The following is a 23430-nucleotide window of genomic DNA, read 5'->3' on the forward strand; positions in this document are numbered from 1 at the left end:
GCTTCTTCTCCTCCAACCCCAACTCCTGCGTGCAACTTTGTAACTCATGCTCCCGCCAGGAGGCCTATTTGCTCGGCCCGTTTGGCGGAAGGATTCCGCGCGCTATCGCAGTTACGTCAACTGTCTCCGCCCCCTTTCCGCGCTCTGGCCCCGCCCCCTCCCGGGTGCCCTATGGCCCACAAAGAAGTCCCGGCCTTGCCGCTGCACTCCCCGCGCACATCCGTGCGCCGCCCGAGGCTGGCTAAGGAGTCGGCGGCCATTTTGTTCTTCTCGTGGTTCCAGTGGGGAGAGAAGGAGGAAGCAGGGAGTGGGGCGGTTGGGGGGGACCCGCCGCGGCTTTTGCCACCGCCGCCACCACCATCTCTGTGCTCGTGGCGTGGCAAAGGAGGTGTAAATCCCGGGCGCGAGCCGGCGGCGGCGCCACTGCGGGAGGGTCGGCGGTGGGAAGGCGATGGCGGATATAGATAAGCTCAACATCGACAGCATCATCCAACGGCTGCTGGAAGGTGAAGGGGGCGGCGGGCGGCTCCGGGGACTCGAGGGGGGAGGGGGATTTGGGAGGCCTTTTGGACTTGCAGCGCCGAGAGGAGTGAGCCCCGCGAGTTCGCCCGCGGGCCGGGGGCTGCAGCGGGAGGGAGGCTGCCCGGGGTTCCGCACTTGGGCCAACCCGCGGACACTCCTGGCTCCACTCATTCATTGCACGAGGGTGCAGCCGTCCTACTGGCCTTGAAATTTGAAAACTCCGCTCCCCACCCCCACGTTTCCGGTACGTACCCCAGTGCGCCCCGCACACCCGACCAATCTTTGGATGAAGGTTGGGGGCCCCAGTCCAACTTACAGGACGGCACGTTACGAACTTTCTGGTCCTCGTTCTCTTGGAAAGCAACATGATGGGGATATGGATTCCACCGGGCTTGGGGGCTTCTTTCCTATCCTGCTCATTTTTATTTTTTGTGAGGCTGGGGTCGAGGGGCCCATTACTTGTTATTTGGTGACGACCGTTCATATCTCAAGGGGATGTTGGAACTCATATTCTCCTGCCCTTCCAAATACTCTTTTTAAGTTGTCCTTATCTTGAAGAGGTCTCCGCGCTCTTTTCTGAACGTGCCTCTGAACCGAGAAGCCAGCAGTGATGACAGTTTCGTTAGGATCTTTCCAATGTGCCAGGCTCTGTAAGCGCTTTGCGTTCATCGGATAAATACAGTCATGATATTAGCCAGCGCTTCTAAAGCGCTTACTGTGTGTCAGGCATTTTTTGGAGCACTTTACACAGATTTCATGTAATACTCCCAACAACCTTACGAGGTAGGTGCTATTATATTTTACTGTTTTTCAGAGGAAGATAAGACTCAAAGAAGTGAAGTCACTTGACCAAGGTCACACAGTAACAGTCAAGTTTCAAACCCAGGCAGCCAGGAGCTAGAAGTCATTCAAGTCACCCTATGTATGAAGGAAGGAGGTGTCAAGTGGTTGAGCAAAGGTTAAAAAAAATCTTAAATATTGGCTGACCTAAGACTCGTGAGGTGCCTGGCGATTGATTTATATTGATGTGGGAGACGGATGAAATTCGGATTTTAAGGAGGGACGCCGAAATGAAATCACCCCTCACCACCCCCCAAATTCCAGAGTACATCTATCCAATACTAACATCTAATTCCAAACTTTGAAAGAATTCAGATCCCTTTCTTAATTTGAATACTGGATAATGTAGATTTGGCTGAGTTTTAACTGCTTTTTGTCTTTGTACATTTCTAAGTATTGTTGGACTATAAATGCTGTGAGAGATGGAGTCGAGAGCATAAACAGTTGGACAGTTCTGGTGTTAGAATTTGCAGATCTTTTGTTTAAGTCATTAGAATGAAACTCCTAAAAATATCTCTTCTTAATCTCTGTAAGGTTTTTTCATTTTATAGTTTCTTAAAAGAAAAACCCGTTAAATAGACCCCTGAAATGTTGCTGCCATTTGTGGGTGAAAACCTTATTTGTTCAGTACCTGGCATTTATTTAAGAACCACACTTTTTTTTTTTTGCACCTTCATGAATGTATTTATTTTCTCTTTTTATTATTATTATTGTTGTTTTATACAGCAGGTTCTTATTAGTCATCAATTTTATACCCATCAGTGTATACATGTCAATCCCAATTGCCCAATTCAGCATACCACCATCCCCACCCACTGGGGTTTTCCCCCCTTGGTGTCCATACGCTTGTTCTCTACATCTGTGTCTCAACTTCTGCCCTGCAAACCGAAGAACCACACTTTTTTTTTTTTTTTTTTTTTTTTTTTTTTAAGAACCACACTTTTAATACTAGTTACTACAGTTCTTCGATTTATGTGAGGCAGCAGTGGGTCAGAAACGGATTAAACAGTTTGCAATAAGAAAAGAACTTAAAATTTTGTTTTTCATTCAAAAATTGTAAATTCTGCATATCTGTGGAGGGACACGTGCAACTAGTTAAGAGCTGGCTTTATTTCGTTGAGAAGGCAGGAAAAAATGGAATCTGTGGATTAGAAACATTAGAATTTTAAGATTAGGTAAGTCTTGTTAAGTCCAGGGTTGCCCATAACTCTGTATTCATATAACATTTTGTTAATTTTAATCTTGTTTTTTAAATTGTGCCAAGAAATTTGCCTTGATAAACTTGGATTATTTATAATGAGATCAGTCTTTGTTTATTAATAATTTCTATACATGTTTTGTACTTGAAAACCAGATTTTTTTTAACATTTCATTTTTTCATTGAAATTAATAAAGCATTGTGTTTTAATTCCTCCGGAATAAGCTAGCTGCTCAACAGACGTAAATTTCCTTCTTTTCTAGTCAGTGTTAAATGGGCAGGGAAAGGGTTGAAAATGATCCATTGAGAATATATATAATCCAAGGTAGAAAAGGTTGATAATTTCTGTGATTCCATTTTTTAATGCCCCACAAACTTTTTCCTGTAAAAATTTTAATTAAGATTTGAGTATATCTGAAAATGGAGGGAAATGTGAGTTTTGTGGCCTTGTTAGAATTGTTTACATGTTAGAGATTGTCTCCTTTTTTAAGGTGGAGGACTGTACAAGCTAAGTGAGAAGTAGTTCGGTAATAGTACTAAAAAGACCATTCAAAAGTGAAGTCTGATTTAGGAGAATACCGTGTTGGTTTTAGATTTTAGTCACTACAGCTTTGCAGTTCTTTTCTACTCTAAACTTTTTAGTGGATTTTCCTTAAGGAGGCATCACTTCTGCAACCCACCTGAGAAGATCTCTGCCTTGTGGGTGATAAAACCTTAAGGTTGTCACTCCTTCGTATCATTCATGTTCACTTATTTAAATAACTGCACAGTAAAACTTTGGATTTAGAGAATAAGCCAGCTGCTGATTTGTCTCATAGTCCTACTGTGTTGGAGAAAAGTGAGGTTTGAGGCAGAGTGACTTTGTAAGTGATCTCGTTCGGGGAGCGGTGATGGCTAGCTATTTTCTTGCAGAGCAGGCAGTTGTAACTTATTTTCACATCCTGATTTGCCAGAAGCATCTTGGCTCTAAAGCTGGCGGTTGTCAAACTGAAAGACTGTGCCAAGCTCTGCACAATTGCTTGACTTGCTTTAGTGATTTAAATATGACCTCAGCCCTGGCCCTCAGCGTTTACTAACATAATCCTCTGACTTGTAAAAGTAACCCATGTGTTTAGATATTCGGTGTGAAATGAAATATGTTTATATTGTAATGTTTAAAAGACAGGGGTCCTGAAGATAATAAAGGACAATCGTAATGGCAAAAAGAAAAAAAAAATCTTAAAATGCTGACCAAAGAAAACAAAAATAATCTTTCCTAATGAGACCTCTGCAATTATTTTTTCTTTACACATCAGATAATTTCACCCATTAGAGGCTTTTCTTGGAATCAATGATCATAGGGCATTTTGCTGATAAAGACAGTAATATTAAAGTAATGTGTTACTAATACTCTAAATTACAAGAAGTCTGTGTTGTGAGCCCCCTGCTCTTCCCACCCCTCCCGCATGTCAGTTGTATGCCGCATCCTCTCCTATAAGGTAAGGCAAGAAAGCTCTTTTAGAGGCATGATCAGAAGCTTACACCAATCCTAAACCACAGCATGGAAAGGATTACTCTCCTTGTGCCCACAGTGCTTCCTCGCCTGTCAGTAGCAGGAGGCAGCAGTGAAATCTAATGGGATGGTGTGTGTCATTCTGTTGTGCTTGAGGGAGGGAATGTTAGACCCAGCAGTGAAATCTAACGGGGTGGTGTGTGTCATTCTGTTGTGCTTGAGGGAGGGAATGTTAGCCCTAGGAGCAGGAGGCCAGGCTTTCCTCCTCCAAGCTGGGGAAATGCATGCCATGCTGCGCCATGCATTGGTAGCCCGTCTGCGGTAGAGGTTGGTGAGATTGTTTTATATCTGGGAAACTGCAGTCCTATAATAACCTATTCTGCAAAAGTATGTGCCAGTGCCAGTCAGTCTGCTTGACTAGGGTGAGGATTACTGATCTTGAAGCAGGGAAATCATTTCACTTAATTTACCATCACGGCTGTTAGTAGACCTTAAAGATTGAATTGTGAAGGAGATAATATTCTGATATGAATTGTTTTGTAAATGAGGAAGCTGGAAAATCTTATTCAAGAAGAAAAAGGAAGGATTCAATCTCTTTGGAGTTTAGAATTCTGGGACAAATTTTTATGTTTTAGGATCAGACCACTGTATCCAAAGCATGTAAAAATAGATGATTTACTTAATGGTCTTGATGTTTTATCTGAAATCTCCAATTTCACCCCTACTCTGGGGTTTACTGGCATCCCTCATCTAGAGGAGAGTGTATGTCACTGATATTAAGGCTTATGAAAATGAAAACCACTCATTACAAACGTAGGTTCAGATGTGAAGTCTAATCAGTGGTAGTTTATCAGAATTGGTGGCTAGACTGTAGAGAGTTAAACATTTTTCAATAAATTGGCTTCACTCTAGATGTAGAAAACTCAACGTTCTTTACTGAGAGCAATAGACAGTGTTTTGCAGCTATATCCTGATTATCTGCCTTGAGAAAATTGGTATCACCTTTAAATGCCCAAAGTATAACACCAGCAGTTAGGAAAGTCAGGATGGGGGAGGGGTGGTTTAGAAATTAAGATGGCCAGAAAGTGGATGTCTTCCTGCTGGTGACTTTGCAGAGAAACCAAGTGATTCTCGATTAACATTTTTGTGGCTTATATTTTTTGTAGAAAAGAACTCCATTGTTTGCAGGAAAGTGTTAATGTTACAAATATTCACTGTTTTTTGTTTGCTTTGGTTTGAGGTTTTATTTTCCTAAATCTGTCAGATATTGTGAGGTTATTGATTGTCACTGAAATGAATATGATGTGGCATATTGTTAAGATTGCCACTTACTTTAATAGGATTATCTTGTTAGCAAAATCTCTGTTGATTTATTTTTACACCGGTTGTGCCAGTTTTAGGTTTTAAAACTTGATTATAGTTCAGCTGAGGCTTTTTGGTGGGTATGCTATTCCTTTTCTATGATCTTCTTCTTCTTTTTTTTTTTTTTGCGGTACGCGGGCCTCTCACTGTTGTGGCCTCTCCCGCTGCGGAGCACAGGCTCCGGACGTGCAGGCTCAGCGGCCATGGCTCACGGGCCTAGCTTCTCCGCGGCATGTGGGATCTTCCCGACCGGGGCACGAACCCATGTCCCTTGCACCGGCAGGCGGACTCTCAACAACTGCGCCACCAGGGAAGCCCTATGATCTTCTTTTAACAGTTAAGGGGCAAGAAGAATACTTGCTTATTCCTCATAAATAATCCCAGAGTAGTCTTAAATTTCCCTCTATGGTTTTCATCTCTGCTTTGTTACCAGGCTGTCAGAAAAGTTAATGTTGTTTTGTGAGAAAAAGCTGGCATTGCATATAATCACCAATGACATTCTTTTATTATATCAGGTTTTTATCAGTTTGTTTTCAGTAAAATTGCATGGGAGTTTTTATCATGTGCTCATGTTAGTGATTTGCCAGATAAATAAATGATCAGATAAGTCAGAACAGAGCAGTCCTTGCTGGTAACAGCCATAGTGCATTTTTTTCTGAATCTACCATTTTAACCAGATAAAGAAAAGTTTTCGCTCAAAAATCACACGTTTGGGAATTCCCTGGCGGTCCAGTGGTTAGGACTTTGAGCTCTCACTGTCGAGGGCTCGGGTTCAATCACTGGTCTGGGAACTAAGATCCCATAGCTGTTCCCCCACAAGTCGCACGGTGCAGCAGAAAAAAGAGAGAGAAGTCACACGTTTAAGATCTAAGTTTCAGATCTAAGTTGACCATTTTGATATATCAATCACTAACCTACCTATGTTCACTGTGCCTGCTGATTTTATTTCCATGCAGTGCCTAGCACCTGGACTTATGAGAAACATTCCACCTGGAAAATGGAATTCATATTTGTTGGAATATTTTGGATTCTGTTGGCAATTGTTGAAATGATTAGATACATGCAATTTGAACTACTACTTAGGAAGGTATCATGAGGAGACAGCCCTTGAGTTTCCCACCTAGGGTCTCCTTTTTGTGTAGGTTTCTCCCATCATGCACAGAGCACAGTGAGGGTTTTAAACCATGAAGTAGTGACTGCTTTTATTGAGCAGAGCTGTACTGTTTGCATATTTTCTTTGTAGCTAATAGCGATAAAGTAGATATTCAAGGCTTTGTGTTTTTAATGGTATTGAAGATGTCCCTGAGATAAACTTTTAGTTTTATAGTTTTTATGGATGGCTAGTTTTAGCTACAGCGTTTATAATAATCTGCGGTTACCTAGTTTGTCTTATTTTGTGCATCCTCCACTAGAATGTAAACCTCTCAAGAAAAAGGACAGAGTTGTCTGTGCTGTTGCCCGGGTATCCCCAGCATCCAACACAAGGTCTGGCATGTAGTGGTGCCCAGCAACTATTTTGTTGAATATTTGAATGAAGCATGGTAAAAATGAATATTGAAAGTCTTAAACAGATTACATCATTTAGTTCTTATTTAATGCTTCCTGTATGTAAGGATGCCTTATGATTTTATATCCCGTATCAAATTTTTCTTAGGGAGCGATGTATGTTGGAGTTTCAGTAGTTTGCCCTATAAAAACTCCTTCGGTTTAGAAGTTTAATGAAGAACAAATTCCTTTTTTTTCACTTTTTCATCTTTATTATTGCTTATGAATTTGTAAAATGACAAAAACAGTTATGTGCTAAACTAGAAACTCTAGTAAAGCCTATGGGGAAATGACACTATTGCTTTGTAATTTTAAGGCACAGACACAATTTTTGTTCTTGTTTTTTGCTAATCAAAAGTATATAGCTTGAGGGCTTCCCTGGTGGCGTAGTGGTTGAGAGTCCACCTGCTGATGCAGGGGACACGGGTTCGTGCCCCCGTCCGGGAAGATCCCACATGCCGCGGAGTGGCTGGGCCCATGAGCCATGGCTGCTGAGCCTACACGTCCGGAGCCTGTGCTCCGCAACAGGAGAGGCCACAACAGTGAGAGGCCCGCGTACTGCAAAAAAAAAAAGTATATAGCTTGGAATGCATGCTAATTGTAATGCCACAAATTAACAGAGATTTATTCAGACTTCATTTATGCAACAAATTTTGTGCACCTACCATGTACTGACCATGGGCATGTACACTGCAGAGCAAGTGATGTGGTCCTGGCGTTTACATTCTACCAGGAGGTCCAGATGAATAGGTGGAAGCAGACTGGCAATTATAATACACAGTATGTGCTGGGCGGTGACCAGGTGTTGTGAGAGCATTTCAGAAAGCATAAAGCAGGCTTGTTGAGGGGAGAGGAGATGGCTAAGAGAGGTTTTCCAGAGTGAAGTGATATCTAAGCGGTCACGAAAAATGAGCAGGTATTCGCCAGTTGGTAGATGGTTTTGGCAGTTTCTATTTTTATAATTTTATTTTTTGAGCTAATTGTAGGGAATTTAAGAAGCTTTGGGACTATGTTGTTTTTAATGAGTGCTGTTCATCAAATATAAAATATATCTTGATTTGTTCTGGAAAAACTGCATTTAATCCTCATTCCAATGCCTATATGTGGAATGTAGAAAAATGGTACAGATGAACCTGTTGCAAGGCAGAAGAAGTAGAGACACAGAGGTAGAGAACAAACTGTGGACACCAAGGGGCAGGGGGTGGGTGGTGGATGAATTGGGAGATTGGGATTAACACATACACACTAATAGGTATAAAACAGGTAACTAATGAGAACCTGCTGTATAGCACAGGGATCTCTACTTCACTTTGTTGTACAGTAGAAACTAACACAACATTGTAAAACAACAGTACCCCAATTAAAAAAAAATTCTCACTCCACATTAGGAATACTTTTTAAATTGTCGGTACTGTTCTTTACTAATCTCTATACACTTCCACTTGAGGGACAAGCAGAATAAGAGGACTAAAATTACCATGAACTATGTCTAATGGTGGTAGTGGGAAGCCTCCAAATCCAGTAAAATTTATATTAGCATTGATTTAATCTGATGGCATTGGTGTAATATGATATCATTCATATTAAAAGAATAGCCTGTGTGTTCCTTATAGGTGTAAGTCAGTTATTACATATTCTCCCAAAAGACTTAGAGTGGGCTGTTCACTTACAGGTGTGGGGGCTCTTCTGAAAAAGATTCTGGTTGAAACCAGAAGCATCTAGGAGTCCCCTAGCCAAAAATAAAGTTTCCTGTTGGGCAGTCTGCCCAAGCTTCTGGCTGACTTGTGGTAAAATCACTAATGATTGGGGTTTTCTGGCCAGTGAAGCAGGGATCCCACCGTCTTTCCATTGGGAGTGTTTCTTGAATTCTCTCCTTTGTGTGTCTAGAGAGAAAAAATTACTTTGGTTCTGAAAAAAAAATCATTTTTTGTTGTACAAATAGCTCAGTTGCTGTTGTAAATATTATATATGTGTCTATTTTGCATAATTCCCTCAAAAGATTATCCTTACTATGCTTTCCCTTTAATTGCTTCTTGTTTCTTAATATTTGATCAGAATGAGACTGGCAGTCATTTAGTTTAGTTAACATATTTTGGAGTCCAAAGAGGTGATTTTCCCAAGCTATAAAATCAAGACAGAAACTTGGGGCTTCTGGCTCCCAGTTCAGTGCACTCAACATTTTCTTTTTTTTGTGCCCTTCAAGAGTTTGACTCTTCTCACGTGTCATCCTTTCTTATTTATTGCCTTTCATTGAAAAAAAATAACACCCTTCCATTTCTGCTCAAAACTTGTTTCTTCAGGGAATTCAGTTTCAGTGGCTATTCAGGCTGAAGGATGGCTTCCCCTAAGACAGTATTTCTCAAACTTGGACACAGCCCTTTTTAATGGAAAAAAATTCTCAACAGGCATCAGAGTTTATTACTTGTAGTTTTTATTACTCTGTAATGTTACTTAGATATTTACAGAACAAAGCTAGATACAAACCAGTTAAACCTGTTGCTCTTGTTCAGCTATTAGGCCAAATGATTTTGTGATTTTGAATATAAAGCAAGCCTCCAAAACTGATAAAATTTAAATTAACAGCATTGATTTAATCTGCTCATCACTTTATATTGGGTTTAATGGTGGAAAGATGTAGTGTAGCCTTAGTTTTGTATTTAGTCTGGTCTGGAGTTTTTGCTTCAATTCTAATTTGGAGAATGCTTGCTTTCATAAGTCTTTTATACATAACAAGTATTAAGACTTTGATTGTGAGTTTTTGGCAAGCAGGCCAGTTCATAACTGTGAAATTAAGGTAAATTTAGCAATTCAGTGCTATTTATTATGTATTTAATAACTGTCTAGTCTGTTACAACTGGAATCAAAACAATTTTATTTCCTACTACTACTTACCTGCTGATAAATGAATTGTTATAAGGCCAGAGGATATCTTGTACTTCACTTTGATAGTACTTCACTTTGATAGTAAGTAGCACTCAGAGTGCTCTGATGCGGGCACTTGGGAGTTTAGGACACTTGGTGCTGTGCCATGATTTCTTTTTGCCTTTTCTCAATTTTAATCTGTTCAAATTACTAGGATACCTTTCTCACAGCACACGCTGACATCCTTTGCCCTGTAGAGGCATGATTGTATTCACAAATGCAGGCCCAGAAAGTTGCACAGCAAAATATGCACAGCAAGCATACAGTGTGTTTTAATGAAATGAAAACAACACTTAAGTTTTTTCATAGATAAATCTGGGACCCTTGAGAGACCTGTGGACCTCTGAAAAACACTGATTGAGAGGGGAGATGAGCATTTCCAATCTCACATTTTAAAACGAGGAATTCTTAGAACCAACTCAGTAACATGACAATCTCTAAAATCTCCTGCTACACAAATACTAATTCATTTATAAGGCTGGAGAAGGGAAGACAAGACAGAGAGGCAAAAAGAGCTGGCCTGGTGGGCGGGTTATAGGTGAACCAGGCCAATTGTATGTCTTGGATGCAGAACTGAGGCCTTGAGCTGTGCCCAGGGGGAGTCTGATTTCGCAAGCGATAAGACTTTTCTAACAGTATTCATACACAGAGAGGTTGACCCCTTGATCAGGATACTGTAAAGAAGTCTTACCTTGGTGTAGAAAATGCAACTAAATCTCTGAAATCCTGTCTTAAGATTTTAAGATTGTAATTAGGCATTAAAATCATGTTCTTTATAAGTGTCCTGAAAATAAAGCCTAGCCAGAAAGTAGTTAAACTATGTTTTTGCCTCCTCTTTATTTAAAACTTCTACCTTTTCCGATATTTTTAATTTTTACGTTAAATCTTATTTTGACTTCTCTTGACTGAATTGGGGTTTTTCTCCCCTACAGTGAGAGGGTCCAAGCCTGGTAAGAATGTCCAGCTACAGGAGAATGAAATCAGAGGACTGTGCTTGAAGTCCAGAGAGATCTTTCTCAGTCAGCCTATCCTACTAGAACTTGAAGCACCACTCAAAATATGTGGTAAGTTTTGGCACACTAACAGTTATCTTTGGTTACGTGATTGATGGACTGAGTCAAGGATATATAGATGACCTTGTGTTAGCCAACAAAATCATTTACTATTTATGAGTAACCTGGAACTACTTAAAATTAAATAATTGTAGCTTTAGAATAAATACCTCTAATGGACTTAATGTGCTTAGACGTACTTCGCACTTTCTTAAAATTATTTCACTAAACGAATATAAACATTGCAGAAGAAAGGAAAGAAATGAAACAGAATGGAGAGCCAAAAAAAGGCCTGAATTATGAGTATATAGGGATCATATTTAAGCTTAAAGCAACACTGGTTATGCCTAAAAATATGCCATTTTGTAGTTCTGTTTCTACATGATAAATACAGATAACTGGTATAAAAACTAAACTCTATCTGAGAAATACTATATTTATTCTTCTAACATATTTGACTGCATTGATGAATCTTGTGGTGTTTGTTTTTGTTTTTAAGTAAAATGCTCTTTGGCATTATCTAGCAGGGAGACATTGAAAGCCAGATGCATTGGTGGGTGTACTGTGTGTACACCTTTGTTCACGCCGGGCCAGGGCTTGTTAAGAGTGCAGCACTTCTGCTGACACGGTCCCCAGAGACTGAGCTGTGGGAGATCTGATATTGATCGGCCAACCTGAAAGGAAAACCGTGTTACTTGGCAAGAAGCCCTGCCTAGGCATTAATAATCCTTTCCATAAAATAAATTCTCAATTAGTTGAGTTTTGTGTGAGAGTCTGGATACACACATACACTTAAAATTATCACTAAGCTCAGTTGAACTAAATATGATACAAGTTTGGAAATTAGTAATGTTAGTGGTCTGGACTATATGTATGAAGACAGTATGTAACAGAATTCTTGCTTCTAGGTGATATCCATGGACAATACTATGATTTGCTTCGACTTTTTGAGTACGGTGGTTTCCCACCAGAAAGCAACTACCTGTTTCTTGGGGACTATGTGGACAGGGGAAAGCAGTCGTTGGAGACTATTTGCCTCTTGTTGGCTTACAAAATCAAATATCCCGAGAATTTTTTTCTTCTCAGAGGAAACCACGAATGTGCCAGCATCAATAGAATTTATGGATTTTATGATGAATGTAAGTACTTTCTACGTCTGAGGAGGATTTACTCAAATTGAGATTCTTGGTCATAAACTGAACATACTTCTGTTAGGATTTGCGAGTTTAGATGTAGTGTTGTAATTTCTCATGTTTACTATTTCATTAACTTGTTTTTATCCTGGTTTTTCTTTCTTGGTGTAAAGAATAGCACTCGTTGCCATATAATAATCCCCTGGATTCTTGTATGATGTGATGATTAGATTAGGAAGTAGCAATCACAGTGATGATTTCTTTAAGATAATTTTTGTGATGAATAGTCACAGATAATTTAATTCTTAGTACAACTCTGAGAATCTGTCCATATAATTACCTTCGTTTTTGACAACTTTGAGATAAAATCTGATTTTGTAAACTTCATCCATCTTAAGTGTACAATTCAGTGATTAAGTGAATTCATAGTTATGCAACCATCACCACAGCCCTATGCAAGCACTAATTACTTTCTGTCCTATAGGTTTGCCTTTTCTAGACATTTCATGTAAATGGAAACTTGCAATATACAAATAATTACTTTTTGTAATTTGTAATATAGTTTTTTTCCTTCTGGCACATCTGCACCCCAGGGAAAATAGCAGTTACTATCTGAAATTGTGCTGAAAGGAGAAAACAAAATTGGGGGGGGGAAGCTAATTAAAAATATTTGTAGGGCTTCCCTGGTGGCGCAGTGGTTGGGGGTCCGCCTGCCGATGCAGGGGACATGGGTTCGTGCTCTGGTCCGGGAAGATCCCACATGCCGTGGAGCGGCTGGGCCAGTGAGCCATGGCCGCTGAGCCTGCGCGTCCAGAGCCTGTGCTCCGCAACGGGAGAGGCCACAACAGTGAGAGGCCCGCGTACCGCAAAAAAAAAAATTTTTTTACAAGAGTCTTTTTTTTTTTAATTTTTAAAATTTATTTATTCTTTTATTGTTTATTTTTGACTGAGTTGGGTCTTCGTTGTTGCTCACAGGCTTTCTCTAGTTGCGGAGAGCAGGGCTATTCTTCGTTGCAGTGCACGGGCCTCTCATTACAGTGGCTTCTCGTTGTGGAGCACGGGCTCTAGGCGCACAGGCTTCAGTAGTTGTGGCTCGTGGGCTCTAGAATGCAGGCTGAGTAGTTGTGGCGCACGGGCTTAGTTGCTCCGTGGCATGTGGGATCTTCCCGGATCAGGGCTCGAACCCATGTCCCCCACATTGGCAGGTGGATTCTTAACCACTGCGCCACCAGGGAAGTCCCAGAAACAAGTTTCTTAAAGCCTTGAAAATAATCAGTTTTGGTGGAGAGTTTTATTGTTGGTGCTGCTGTTTTTAAGTAACTATAAAAATTTTTTTTTTTAATTTAAAAAAAGTCCTTACCTCCATCTTCCTTTTGTACTCATCATTTCTGCCAGCAGGAGGGTTCAGGCTGGGAGGAAAAGGAATTTGAATTACTAGCACTTGCCAGTATAATTATAACAAGACTGGTAAAGCATTGTCACTGTGACCCTCCCCTAGACTGTAATAATAACCTATAGTCTCTCAGGGTATGGTGTTTTTCCATCTCAGTTTCACATAGATGTGTTCAGCTAGCGTATTTGTTAGAAGTACATTGCTAGAAAGGTTATGTTTATAGACTTGGCCCTCGTACTCGCAACCTCTTACATGACTATATATGTATGTCTATGGCCCTGAGACCCAGCTCATAAGATGAGGCTGGAGGAAATTAGCTATACTTCAGTAAAAAATTAAAACAAAACAAAACAGGATGAGGCAGGAGGGATTACCAAGAAGAAAAATACTGTGGTTTCTGAACTGACTGGGACACCTGAGTTGGGCAGGAAAGATACTTGATATTGACAATGAGTCTATTAGAGAAGTACTAGTAAGGCAGTTAGTTACTACTCCTTAGGTAATGAAATGAGAGGCAGAGAATTTTATAATTTTGTTTTAGGTATTTGTTACAGGTACTACTTTTTAGAACAGGTTCCTTTTTACACAGCTGTTAGCAAGTATTTTGTTGTTTTCATTAACGAAGTTCAAATCCATAAGATCTCTTCCTTGTGGCATATATCCTAGTCTAAAGGTATTGGCTACATCATTTTTGTTTCTGTTTAATGTGAGGCCCTATGATTTAGAAGGTCAGCACTGATTGGAATTAGTTTTGACTCTTGTTCGTCCTTAAGACTGATGTAATGACCTTGTACTCCAGCTTTCCCCTCTCCCATCAGGCAGGTATAATTTGTGGGCCTAAAAGTGTTCTTGACTTAGGTGGCTTTCAGTTGATGCTTTGCTGACTTTTTTTAAAAACCTTGATAATTTTTTAAAAATTTTATTGTACTGAAAAATTTTATTCAAATGGAAATTTCCATGGAACAATTTAAAAACCACTGTTTTATGTGGTAGACTTATTTCCTAAGTGTAACAAGCACTCTGTGCTACAATTTCTCCCTCCACCCCCAATTTTATGACTGTAGTCCTGGAATAGCCGAGGTATCTGTTGTTGGATAAAATGTGAATGTGTGTTATACTTTTCTGATACCAGAGCTGTCTGGTCTATAGTAATAGGAAACTGCATTAGGGGTTCTGGCTCAGAATCTGAGGATTTGGAAGCTTGAAGAGACCTTGGCAATTATCCAGGAATCCTGGAGCCAGATGCTCCTAGTGGTCTGAAGTGGCCTTAGGGAGGAAGTGTAGAGAGGAGAGGAAGCAGGAGCCCAGGACTTAGTTAAGATGCTCAGAGACAACAGGAGGAAGAATCTTAATTTTTTTTTAATTTATTTATTTTTGACTGCATTGGGTCTTTGTTGCTGTGTGCGGGCTTTTGCTAGTTGCGGTGAGCAGGGGCTACTCTGCGTCGTGGTGCGCGGGCTTCTCATTGCGGTGGCTTCTCTTGTTGCGGAGCATGGCCTCTAGGCCCGCGGGCTTCAGTAGTTGTGGCACACAGGCTCAGTAGTTGTGGCTTGTGGGCTCTAGAGCGCAGGCTCACTAGTTGTGGGATACGGGCTTTGTTGCTCCGCGGCATGTGAGATCTTCCTGGACCAGGGCTGGAACCTGTGTCCCCTGCATTGGCAGGCGGATTCTTAACCACTGAGCCACCAGGGAAGCCCAAGGATCTTAATTTTTGATAGAGAAGCCAACAAAAATAGCAAAGGAATCCATAAGAGTAGCTGGAGTGTGTTGTGAAACTAAAGAATCAAGGAGTGAAGCAGATTTCAAGAAGGAAGAGAATCTGTTGGCACTGGCAAATGCAGCATCTGAGCAAAGGAAAAATCTAGGGGAGCCATTGGAATGTTGTTCAGAGACAGGCTTCAGTAGAAAATGGAGACAGAACCAAATCACTTTTATACATAGGGGTTAGGACAGCCCAGCCCTGTTCTTGTATTATTACCATTGTTGGAAATTAGAGGTGCACAGGTTCCCCTTCAGGCTTTTGTAGAGAGGAATTCCGTTAGGCTTCCAGAAAACTCCAGTGAAGGAAGATGTGGGACAAAGGGAATTAGTGGCCTCCAAAGAAATACAAAACAGGGTGAACCATGGTGAGGGTTATACCCAGTCATAGAGAAACATAAACTATTAGGAGAAAAAACAGAAATCCTCCTCTGCAAAGGGAGAAGTCAAACGTTTGTTGAATTTGCATTGCGTTTCAAACCTGTGCTAAACTTTCTCCCTGACTTGATTTGCTGTGGAGTGGAAGATGTGGTTCAGGAAGCCTGTTGCTTGGGCCCTTCTCGAACTCAAAAGAAAGGGTACATTGAAAGCTGTAAACCTTTCAGTATCCACAGGATGAAAATGGAGAAGAGACTGAGGACAAATTTGGTTTAGGAGTAAGATTGTGCTTTTAACTTTAGTGCTTTTAACCTTAGTATGGAGTGTACAGGAGACGAAGGCACCCTAACAATTGGGTCTTCCTCATCCAATTCAGAAAGATTTGTATTTCCAGGGTTTATGAGTGGGTTTTTTACTCAAAACATAGTTTTCCTGTGGAAAGCACACAGTGACTCCAGAATGCATGGAATATATGGGTTGGTGAGGTGGGAATGTAACCACTCTGTAACGTTTTTGGTGGGGGGGGCATTCTCAGTGTTTGTGCAGCATGTTAGGGCTATCCTGGTGTGCCTGCAATAAGCAATCTGTATTCCTCTGTAGTCGTTGTGCTTCCTACTAGAATATTTAAGGGGGGTGGGAATTAAATGGTTCCAGTAGCTTATTGAGGGTGGTGGTAGATGAGATGGGTGTTAACTCTCAGAGGCTTCCTCAGAAGGAAGATTATAATGGCACATGTGTGAGTTCTTAGTTGCCTTTAGAAATAGGAACCTACTTGCAGGTTGAGAGTGGACAAGACAGACTAGATTTCAAACAGAGTTGGTGTTATCAAATAATTGTTGAGGTTTAATGGTTATCCTTAATCATTATATCTGGAATTCTGATTTCAGACTTCCATGGAATTTTAAAATACTTCATATGAAACTGTAAGTTGTTGCTTATAAATCAGACATCTCCAAGTATTATATATATCTGATTCTCTCTCTTTTAATAAAAGCATAGTTTTTGTTTACTTAAGGTAGTCAAAACCTTGCCTTGGAGGACTTGTCCTGAGGGAATGTACCTACAGAACACCAGTCTCTTTTTAACCATCCCAAAATTTTTACAGGTAAAAGAAGATATAACATTAAACTATGGAAAACTTTCACAGACTGCTTTAACTGTTTACCGATAGCAGCCATCGTGGATGAGAAAATATTCTGCTGTCATGGAGGTATGCGGGCTGATTTTAATTCCACATAGATTTTGATCTCTTCTAAGGAGTGTACACTTTGATATTTATCATCCCAATGAGTTATCATTGGGATGACTTCCTCTGTCAGGTAACTCCTATGTTGCTGTGTTAAATCTTGGGTCCACTTTGGCACATCCAGGATCATTTGGATACAAGTCCAGAGTACCCAATTGATTTGTTACAGGGAATTAAGGGTTCTGTAACAGCTTTGAAAATAGAGCAAAAGGATTTTTGAATATAAAATTAAACAATTAATATGCTGTACCATAGATCCTCTAGGATACTGAATATGTGAATAGACTTCTCCTTGGTCTGTTTTTGATCCTTTCAGAAATTTTTCGACTTAGATGTTAAAAGTTATTTTGCTTGGTGGTTGTGCTGTATATTATGTAATTAAAATAATAATTGCAAAGAGGATTTCTTTTCATCTGTGATCAGAAATTAGACAACCATCAGGGCCAACTCACTATATTTTAATAAATCCACTATCCCTGCCTTCCTTATATACTTAAACTGGTTTTGGTAGAGTTGGGCATGTGATTTTAAACTCATATGAGAGTCGGCTACATCTGAGCTGGTCTGATAGATTTTATGGTCCTTGGACAGCGCCGGTTTCCTAGAAAGCTACATCACCTGAGTGTCTGCATCCTCTATGCCCAGTCACTACAAATGGTCACCAGGGTGCTCTGTATGTTGAGGTAACTTTCCATATGCTATTTAAGCACACTGTACCTTGCAAATTAGTGCATGTAATAAGTTCCAGTGCCCCCCGTGTTTTTTGTTTTTTTTTTTTTGTGGTACGCGGGCCTCTCACTGTTGTGGCCTTTCCCGTTGCGGAGCAAGACTCCGGACGCGCAGGCTCAGCGTCCATGGCTCACGGGCCCAGCCGCTCCGCGGCATGTAGGGATCTTCCCAGACCAGGGCACGAACCCGTGTCCCCTGCATCGGCAGGCGGACTCTCAACCACTGCACCACCAGGGAAGCCCCCCCCCCCGACCTTTTTTTAACCAAAGCTAAATAAGAAAATGTAGCCAAAGATTTAATGTAAGCCTTTGTAAGAGTCCCTGGGTGTCTCTGTAGACAAATGGAGCTGTTAAAGTGGTAACATCCTTTTTATTTATTTATTTTTTTAAGTGGTAAGGAGCATTGCTACATGAGCCTTTATTTTTATTATTATTTTTTTAATTTTTGAATTTTATTTTATTTATTTTTTTATACAGCAGGTCTAACATCCTTTTTAAAGTTCTGTTTCCTTCATTTTTTTTTTTTTTTTTTTTCACTTAATAGGTTTATCACCAGATCTTCAATCTATGGAGCAGATTCGGCGAATTATGCGACCAACTGATGTACCAGATCAAGGTCTTCTTTGTGATCTTTTGTGGTCTGACCCCGATAAAGATGTCTTAGGCTGGGGTGAAAATGACAGAGGAGTGTCCTTCACATTTGGTGCAGAAGTGGTTGCAAAATTTCTCCATAAGCATGATTTGGATCTTATATGTAGAGCCCATCAGGTATTGATTTTGAATTTTACATGTACACTTAAGAGCATGTGTGTGAGCACAGATTCTCCTTGTTGATTTTGGTGGGTAGGTATTGCTTATTTATACAAAACGTCTCTGGAAGTGTGACCTACAGGATATCAGGCTCAACGGGAAACTGAAGAGTGGTTTTACCCACCTAAAATTTGCACCTCCTTATACTGAAAATGTTTTCTCTCCAAGGTGGTTGAAGATGGATATGAATTTTTTGCAAAGAGGCAGTTGGTCACTCTGTTTTCTGCACCCAATTATTGTGGAGAGTTTGACAATGCAGGTGCCATGATGAGTGTGGACGAAACACTAATGTGTTCTTTTCAGGTAGAGGATGCTTTCAGCATTGTGTCCTTTTATTATGTCTGAATTTTACTGATTTTTTTAAAAAGTGCTACTTTCTGCCTACTATTCATTTATGTTGAGTAGACTGAATTTTTATTTTCCCTTAACTGGTGTTTGTCCTAGTTCAGTAATGAGTGAATTCCTTTTAAAGGAAAAAAATTATCATAGAACCCTTCCTCCAGTGTTGAATTTAACTGTTTTTACATTATTTAAATACATAAAAACCACAATATATTAGCTTCGTATGCTTATGGCTCCTTTACTACAAGTCTAAAACTACAGTGTCAGTGCAACGTTCAGCTAAAATTAAATCACCACTTGAACGTGAAAGTAATACTGACTGCCATGTGCCAGATGTGCTATGTAATTACTCACTTCTCCCACCACTTTTCTCTAGTCTAATTTCTATAAAACCTCTTATTGATTCACCATGACATCATTTGGCCTTCACTTGGCACAAAAGGATCATTTACACATAAAGTCTACCTCAGTCTTTTTCTCATTCACTTGTTATGAATAAACTTGTATGACTTCAGGCTAGCCCAATCATAACAAAAATACAGCCACTGAAGTCATGTGGCAGTCATCAGTTAACTGAATTTAAAACAGGTGTTTTTTGTGTTTAACCAAGTATCAGGGAGAGCTTGCAGCTCCCAGAGATTGTGATAGGATTCCCTAGGGCAGGGGTCCCCAACCCCCGGGGCCAAGTTAGGAACCTGGCTGCACTGGGTGAGCGACTGAGGCTTCATTTGCCACTCTCCGTTGCTCTTCATCCATCGCTCACATTACCGCCTGAACTATCGCCGCCAGCCCCGCCCTGTGGAAAAACTGTCTTCCACGAAACCGGTCCCTGGTGCCAAAAAGGTTGGGAACTGCTGCCCTAGGGGTTTGAGGGATACTATTCTAAAGAACTCCCCCACCACCACCCATCAGAAGGGATACCTAAAGGTGTGACTTCCAAAAATTGTCATTTTATCCAGAGGCAAAATTTGTTCAGCTCATATATCTTAGCTGTTCATCAGAGCATTTATTACCAAAATGTTTGTCAGCTTGGTTTGTATTAATATGCCAGTGGGGCCTTCCAAGTTGTTGGGTCAGTTTTAAACAAAAAACTTTCTAACAAAAGATTTGAGTGAAACGTAAGATTTGAGGTTGAGTGTATTCCTAAAATGCATGGTCTTTTGAATCTTTGCAGATTTTAAAACCTGCAGAAAAAAAGAAGCCGAATGCCACGAGGCCCGTAACACCTCCAAGGGGTATGATCACAAAGCAAGCAAAGAAATAGATGTCATTTTGACACTGCCTAGTTCGGACTTGTAACATATAGTGTATAACCTTCATTTTTAAAAGTGTAATGTGTATTGGTCAGCTTGCTCAAAAAGTGTTTGTGGGCCCCCCCTTCCATTTTTGACTTAATGAATAGTATTTGCTGGTTATAACAGCAAATGAAAGACTCTCCACTCCCAAGGAAAAATGTTTTGTTTTGTTTAGTTCTCTGTTCCTTTTTGCAAACAACTTTAATGATGGTGTTAAAGCTGTACACCCCAGGACATTTTATCCTTTCTAAGGGGTTGAGTGTACAACTGATCTTTTTTTTAAATTCAGTACAGCCCATGAATAATGTAAATGCTCACTTTCTTTAGGATATAAAGAGAGCCCTAGGGTGCTCAATCTGTACATGTTATTGTCATAAAATGCATATTGTTGGATACAAACCACTGTGAACTCTATTTTTGTTTTTTGTTTTCAAAGGGATTGCTTTTTTTCTCATTGTCTTATCATGTACAAGCTAGTTTTTATAGCTATCAACATTAGGAGTAACTTTCAACCTTGCCAGCATCACTGGTATGTATATTTAATTAAAGCACACTTTCCCCTGTGATATACTTAAAATGACGATTAAAGCCATTATTTTAAATGTTTGTGACTCTTTCCTGAAGCCAAAGTTTCTGTTGAAATATATATTGACACTCCCCTAAGTACAAGGTGGCATGGTTGTGTACATCTGCCGCCTTTATGGGGATTCAAAAACAGGTTTTTGAGTTTGAATAGCAATTAGTAACATAGTGCTGTTTAAGCTATTAATGATTAAAGTTAATAACATTTTGTACAATTTCCATATAGCCTATTCATTAAGTAATCTTTTTACAGTTACATCAGGCCCGAACCCGTCCATTCAGAAAGCTTCAAATTATAGAAACAATACTGTTCTATACGAGTGACTGATTATGCTTTCTTTGGCCTACATTCTTTATTCTGCGGTGAAGTTGAGGCTTATAAGTCAAAACAAAGGAACTAACTTACTATCCAGCAGTTTATACAGAACTCACAGTATCTATGACTTTTTTAAACTAAGATCTGTTAAAAAGAAATCTGTTTCAACAGATGACCATGTACAATACCATGTGGTGAAAATAAATTCAGACTTATTAAATGATCAACTTGTTAAATTCTCTCAGTGTCAGTTTATCAGCACAATACACACAGGATAACTGTTGATGGCATATTGAGTAGCCTTTAATGAATAAATTGCTCTGGAAACCACACAGTTTCAATTTGGATTTGTCTTCCTTCAAATAGTCTGTTTTCCAAGATGGATTATAATATGGATGCTCACATTCTTCGAGTTCTTACCTGGATATAACTAAGTTTCTGAAGTAGAGCAATGAGATTGAACTATCTTCCCCTACTATTTAGGGAAGTGTGGGACTTAGTGAGTTGTGACATCATCTGTATACATAGTTTTCTTTTTATCTGGGTTCATTTGAACTTGGCAGCAAAATTCAAGAACTACTTTTTAAATTATTATAAATCAACCACCAGTGTTTTTATACACAGACCTTTGCTCTCTTCTCCCTTCCCTGATTCATATGGAACACAGTGTTGTGTCCTTTTACATTTGTCACAAGTGTGTCGAATGCGTATTAATCTCTCAAGTACATTAAAAGTGGGTGGAGGGAGTGTCATTTGAAAAGCACTTTCTTTTATCAAAAACTGGTGTCTCTTAGGGAGTTGGGAGAGGACCTCCTAGTGAGGGATTGTTTGAACTGACATTTGCTTGTGGTGAGAAGAGAGAAGAGCAAAGTCTGCACTACAAGCTCTGGCCCTGAGGCATAGTCTGTGTCCTTACCCACAGTGTGCTCCTCACTTGAAGGAGGATGACCTCGTGAGCTCTAGCTCCTTCCTGCTCCATGTTTGTGACAAATTCAGAGTTTGCATTATTTTACTTATGATATTCTCCCAGATCTCTTTGACTACAAGAAGAAGATGAACAATAATTGGTGTCAGTTTCATAAATCTTCAATCTATGCTCTGGACATTATCAATTGTATCACTTGTAGGATTTCAAAATCCTATAAAGTCGTAAAATTGGGCCATTTATAACCCATTGGGCTTGGATTATAAAGTGTGGAGTGTATTATCTAGCTGAAAATTCTTCCAAAAAGAACAGGCATAGCACTGGTTAAGTAGAGAACAAAATCAGTCTTTGGTTTTAGGACATAAGATCTTAGGAGAGACTCAAGTAATTTGAAACTAGTATGTGATGATAGAACTCGAGGCTTTGCCTTGTAAATCCCAATCTGCACTGACCTTACTTTCTCATTTGTCCTTTATCTCCGTGTGCAGTTGAGGTCACATCTGCCTTTATAAGCTAGTGGTTGTACTCAGTCCAGGTCCTGGCTCCTCCCCTAGCTGTGTGATTTGAGTGTGTGACTTAAATGCTGAGCCACAGTGTCCCTAGCTATAAAACAGGGACAGTATCTGCCTCTCATTGTGAATCACTGAATGAAGTAATGAGATATGTTCAGAAGAATGCCTGACTCAGAATAGTATTCAGTAAATATATGCTATTTGTTGGCTTATAATTTATCCCAGTTGTTTCACGTGTATGAATATCTCAATTGACTGAGTTCTAAGTAGCACCTGCCTTTTGTTTGTAGCCCTAGTATGACCTGACACTGAGCCATAGCTAGCTACACATTTCTTTCTCCTTTTTTTTTTTTAACTTCTTTGGTTGCGCTGGATCTTAGTTGCGGCTCGCCAGCTCTTTAATTGCGGCACGCATGTGCGATCCTTTTACCCGACCAGGGATCGAACCCGGGCCCCCTGCATTGGGAGCGTGGAGTCTTAACCACTGTGCTGTCAGTGGTGTCCCTAGCAAAGCATTTCTGAGCACTGACTGCATACAGAATACCTATAGATATTTTCAGCAGATACAAAAGAAATAACTAGGAAATGAATTTGTTGCAATTATTAGTGTAATTTTTTCAATTCTAGTTTTTTTTTAAGTATTTTATAAAGTATTTCAGTTCTCAAGTTAATAGCACCATTACAAAACCATTCAGAAAGACAGGTATTGCCATCCTTATGTAGCTAGATAGTCAACATAATACGTTTAAACCCATTCACAGAAATTACTGATTTGTACCTACTGGATTAGGCTTGCCCACATGTATCTGCAGTAAACAGCAGATTCTAACATAGCATCTTGTTCTTCAGGCGCTTGATATAAGACTAGAGGCATTTCAAGTAACATACACATAAGTGGAATATATGAGACATGGGAGCTGGGAACAAATGACTGCTGATCCATGAAGATGGCACAGGATTTAGACTGCTGGAAAGGAAGAGAACCTAAGTTTCCCAGTGTGGAGCCATGATGAAAGGTTGAAAGAAAACCCAGTTTGTGGGGAAGTGAAGATGTAAGATCAACCAGTACAGCTAAGACA

At 40.0% G+C, this 23430-nt stretch overlaps 1 protein-coding gene across 3 annotated transcripts; it reads left to right on the forward strand.

Annotated features, from left to right (window-relative positions):
• The first annotated feature begins 253 nt into the window (after positions 1-253).
• Positions 254-21137, forward strand: PPP1CC (protein phosphatase 1 catalytic subunit gamma). 3 transcript variants are annotated; one of them, XR_009534707.1, is made up of 9 exons: positions 254-506; positions 10814-10945; positions 11842-12072; positions 16701-16805; positions 18114-18337; positions 18548-18682; positions 19896-19956; positions 20453-20545; positions 20852-21137. XR_009534707.1 is itself a non-coding variant. In XM_060121021.1 (8 exons), exons 1-8 carry the CDS (start codon positions 452-454, stop codon positions 20491-20493), a joined length of 984 nt encoding a protein of 327 aa, XP_059977004.1. In that variant the 5' UTR covers positions 255-451; the 3' UTR covers positions 20494-21137. The 3 variants fall into 3 exon arrangements, 2 of the variants coding, with proteins under 2 accessions (XP_059977004.1, XP_059977003.1); XM_060121021.1 differs by having other exon boundaries at positions 255-506; positions 20453-21137; XM_060121020.1 differs by lacking the exon at positions 20453-20545 and having other exon boundaries at positions 258-506.
• Positions 21138-23430: the final 2293 nt, after the last annotated feature.

The sequence above is a fragment of the Lagenorhynchus albirostris genome, chromosome 14 (assembly GCF_949774975.1).
Source record: "Lagenorhynchus albirostris chromosome 14, mLagAlb1.1, whole genome shotgun sequence".
In the NCBI taxonomy this organism is placed as follows: Eukaryota; Metazoa; Chordata; class Mammalia; order Artiodactyla; family Delphinidae; genus Lagenorhynchus; species Lagenorhynchus albirostris.

Coding starts and splice junctions, on each gene's coding strand:
- PPP1CC (XM_060121020.1), top strand. CDS start 452: ATGGCGGATATAGATAAGCTCAACATCGACAGCATCATCCAACGGCTG. Junction 18,338..18,547: donor TTATATGTAGAGCCCATCAG/GTATTGATTTTG, acceptor TTTCTCTCCAAG/GTGGTTGAAGATGGATATGA. Junction 19,957..20,851: donor GCCCGTAACACCTCCAAGGG/GTATGATCACAA, acceptor ATCTTTTTACAG/TTACATCAGGCCCGAACCCG.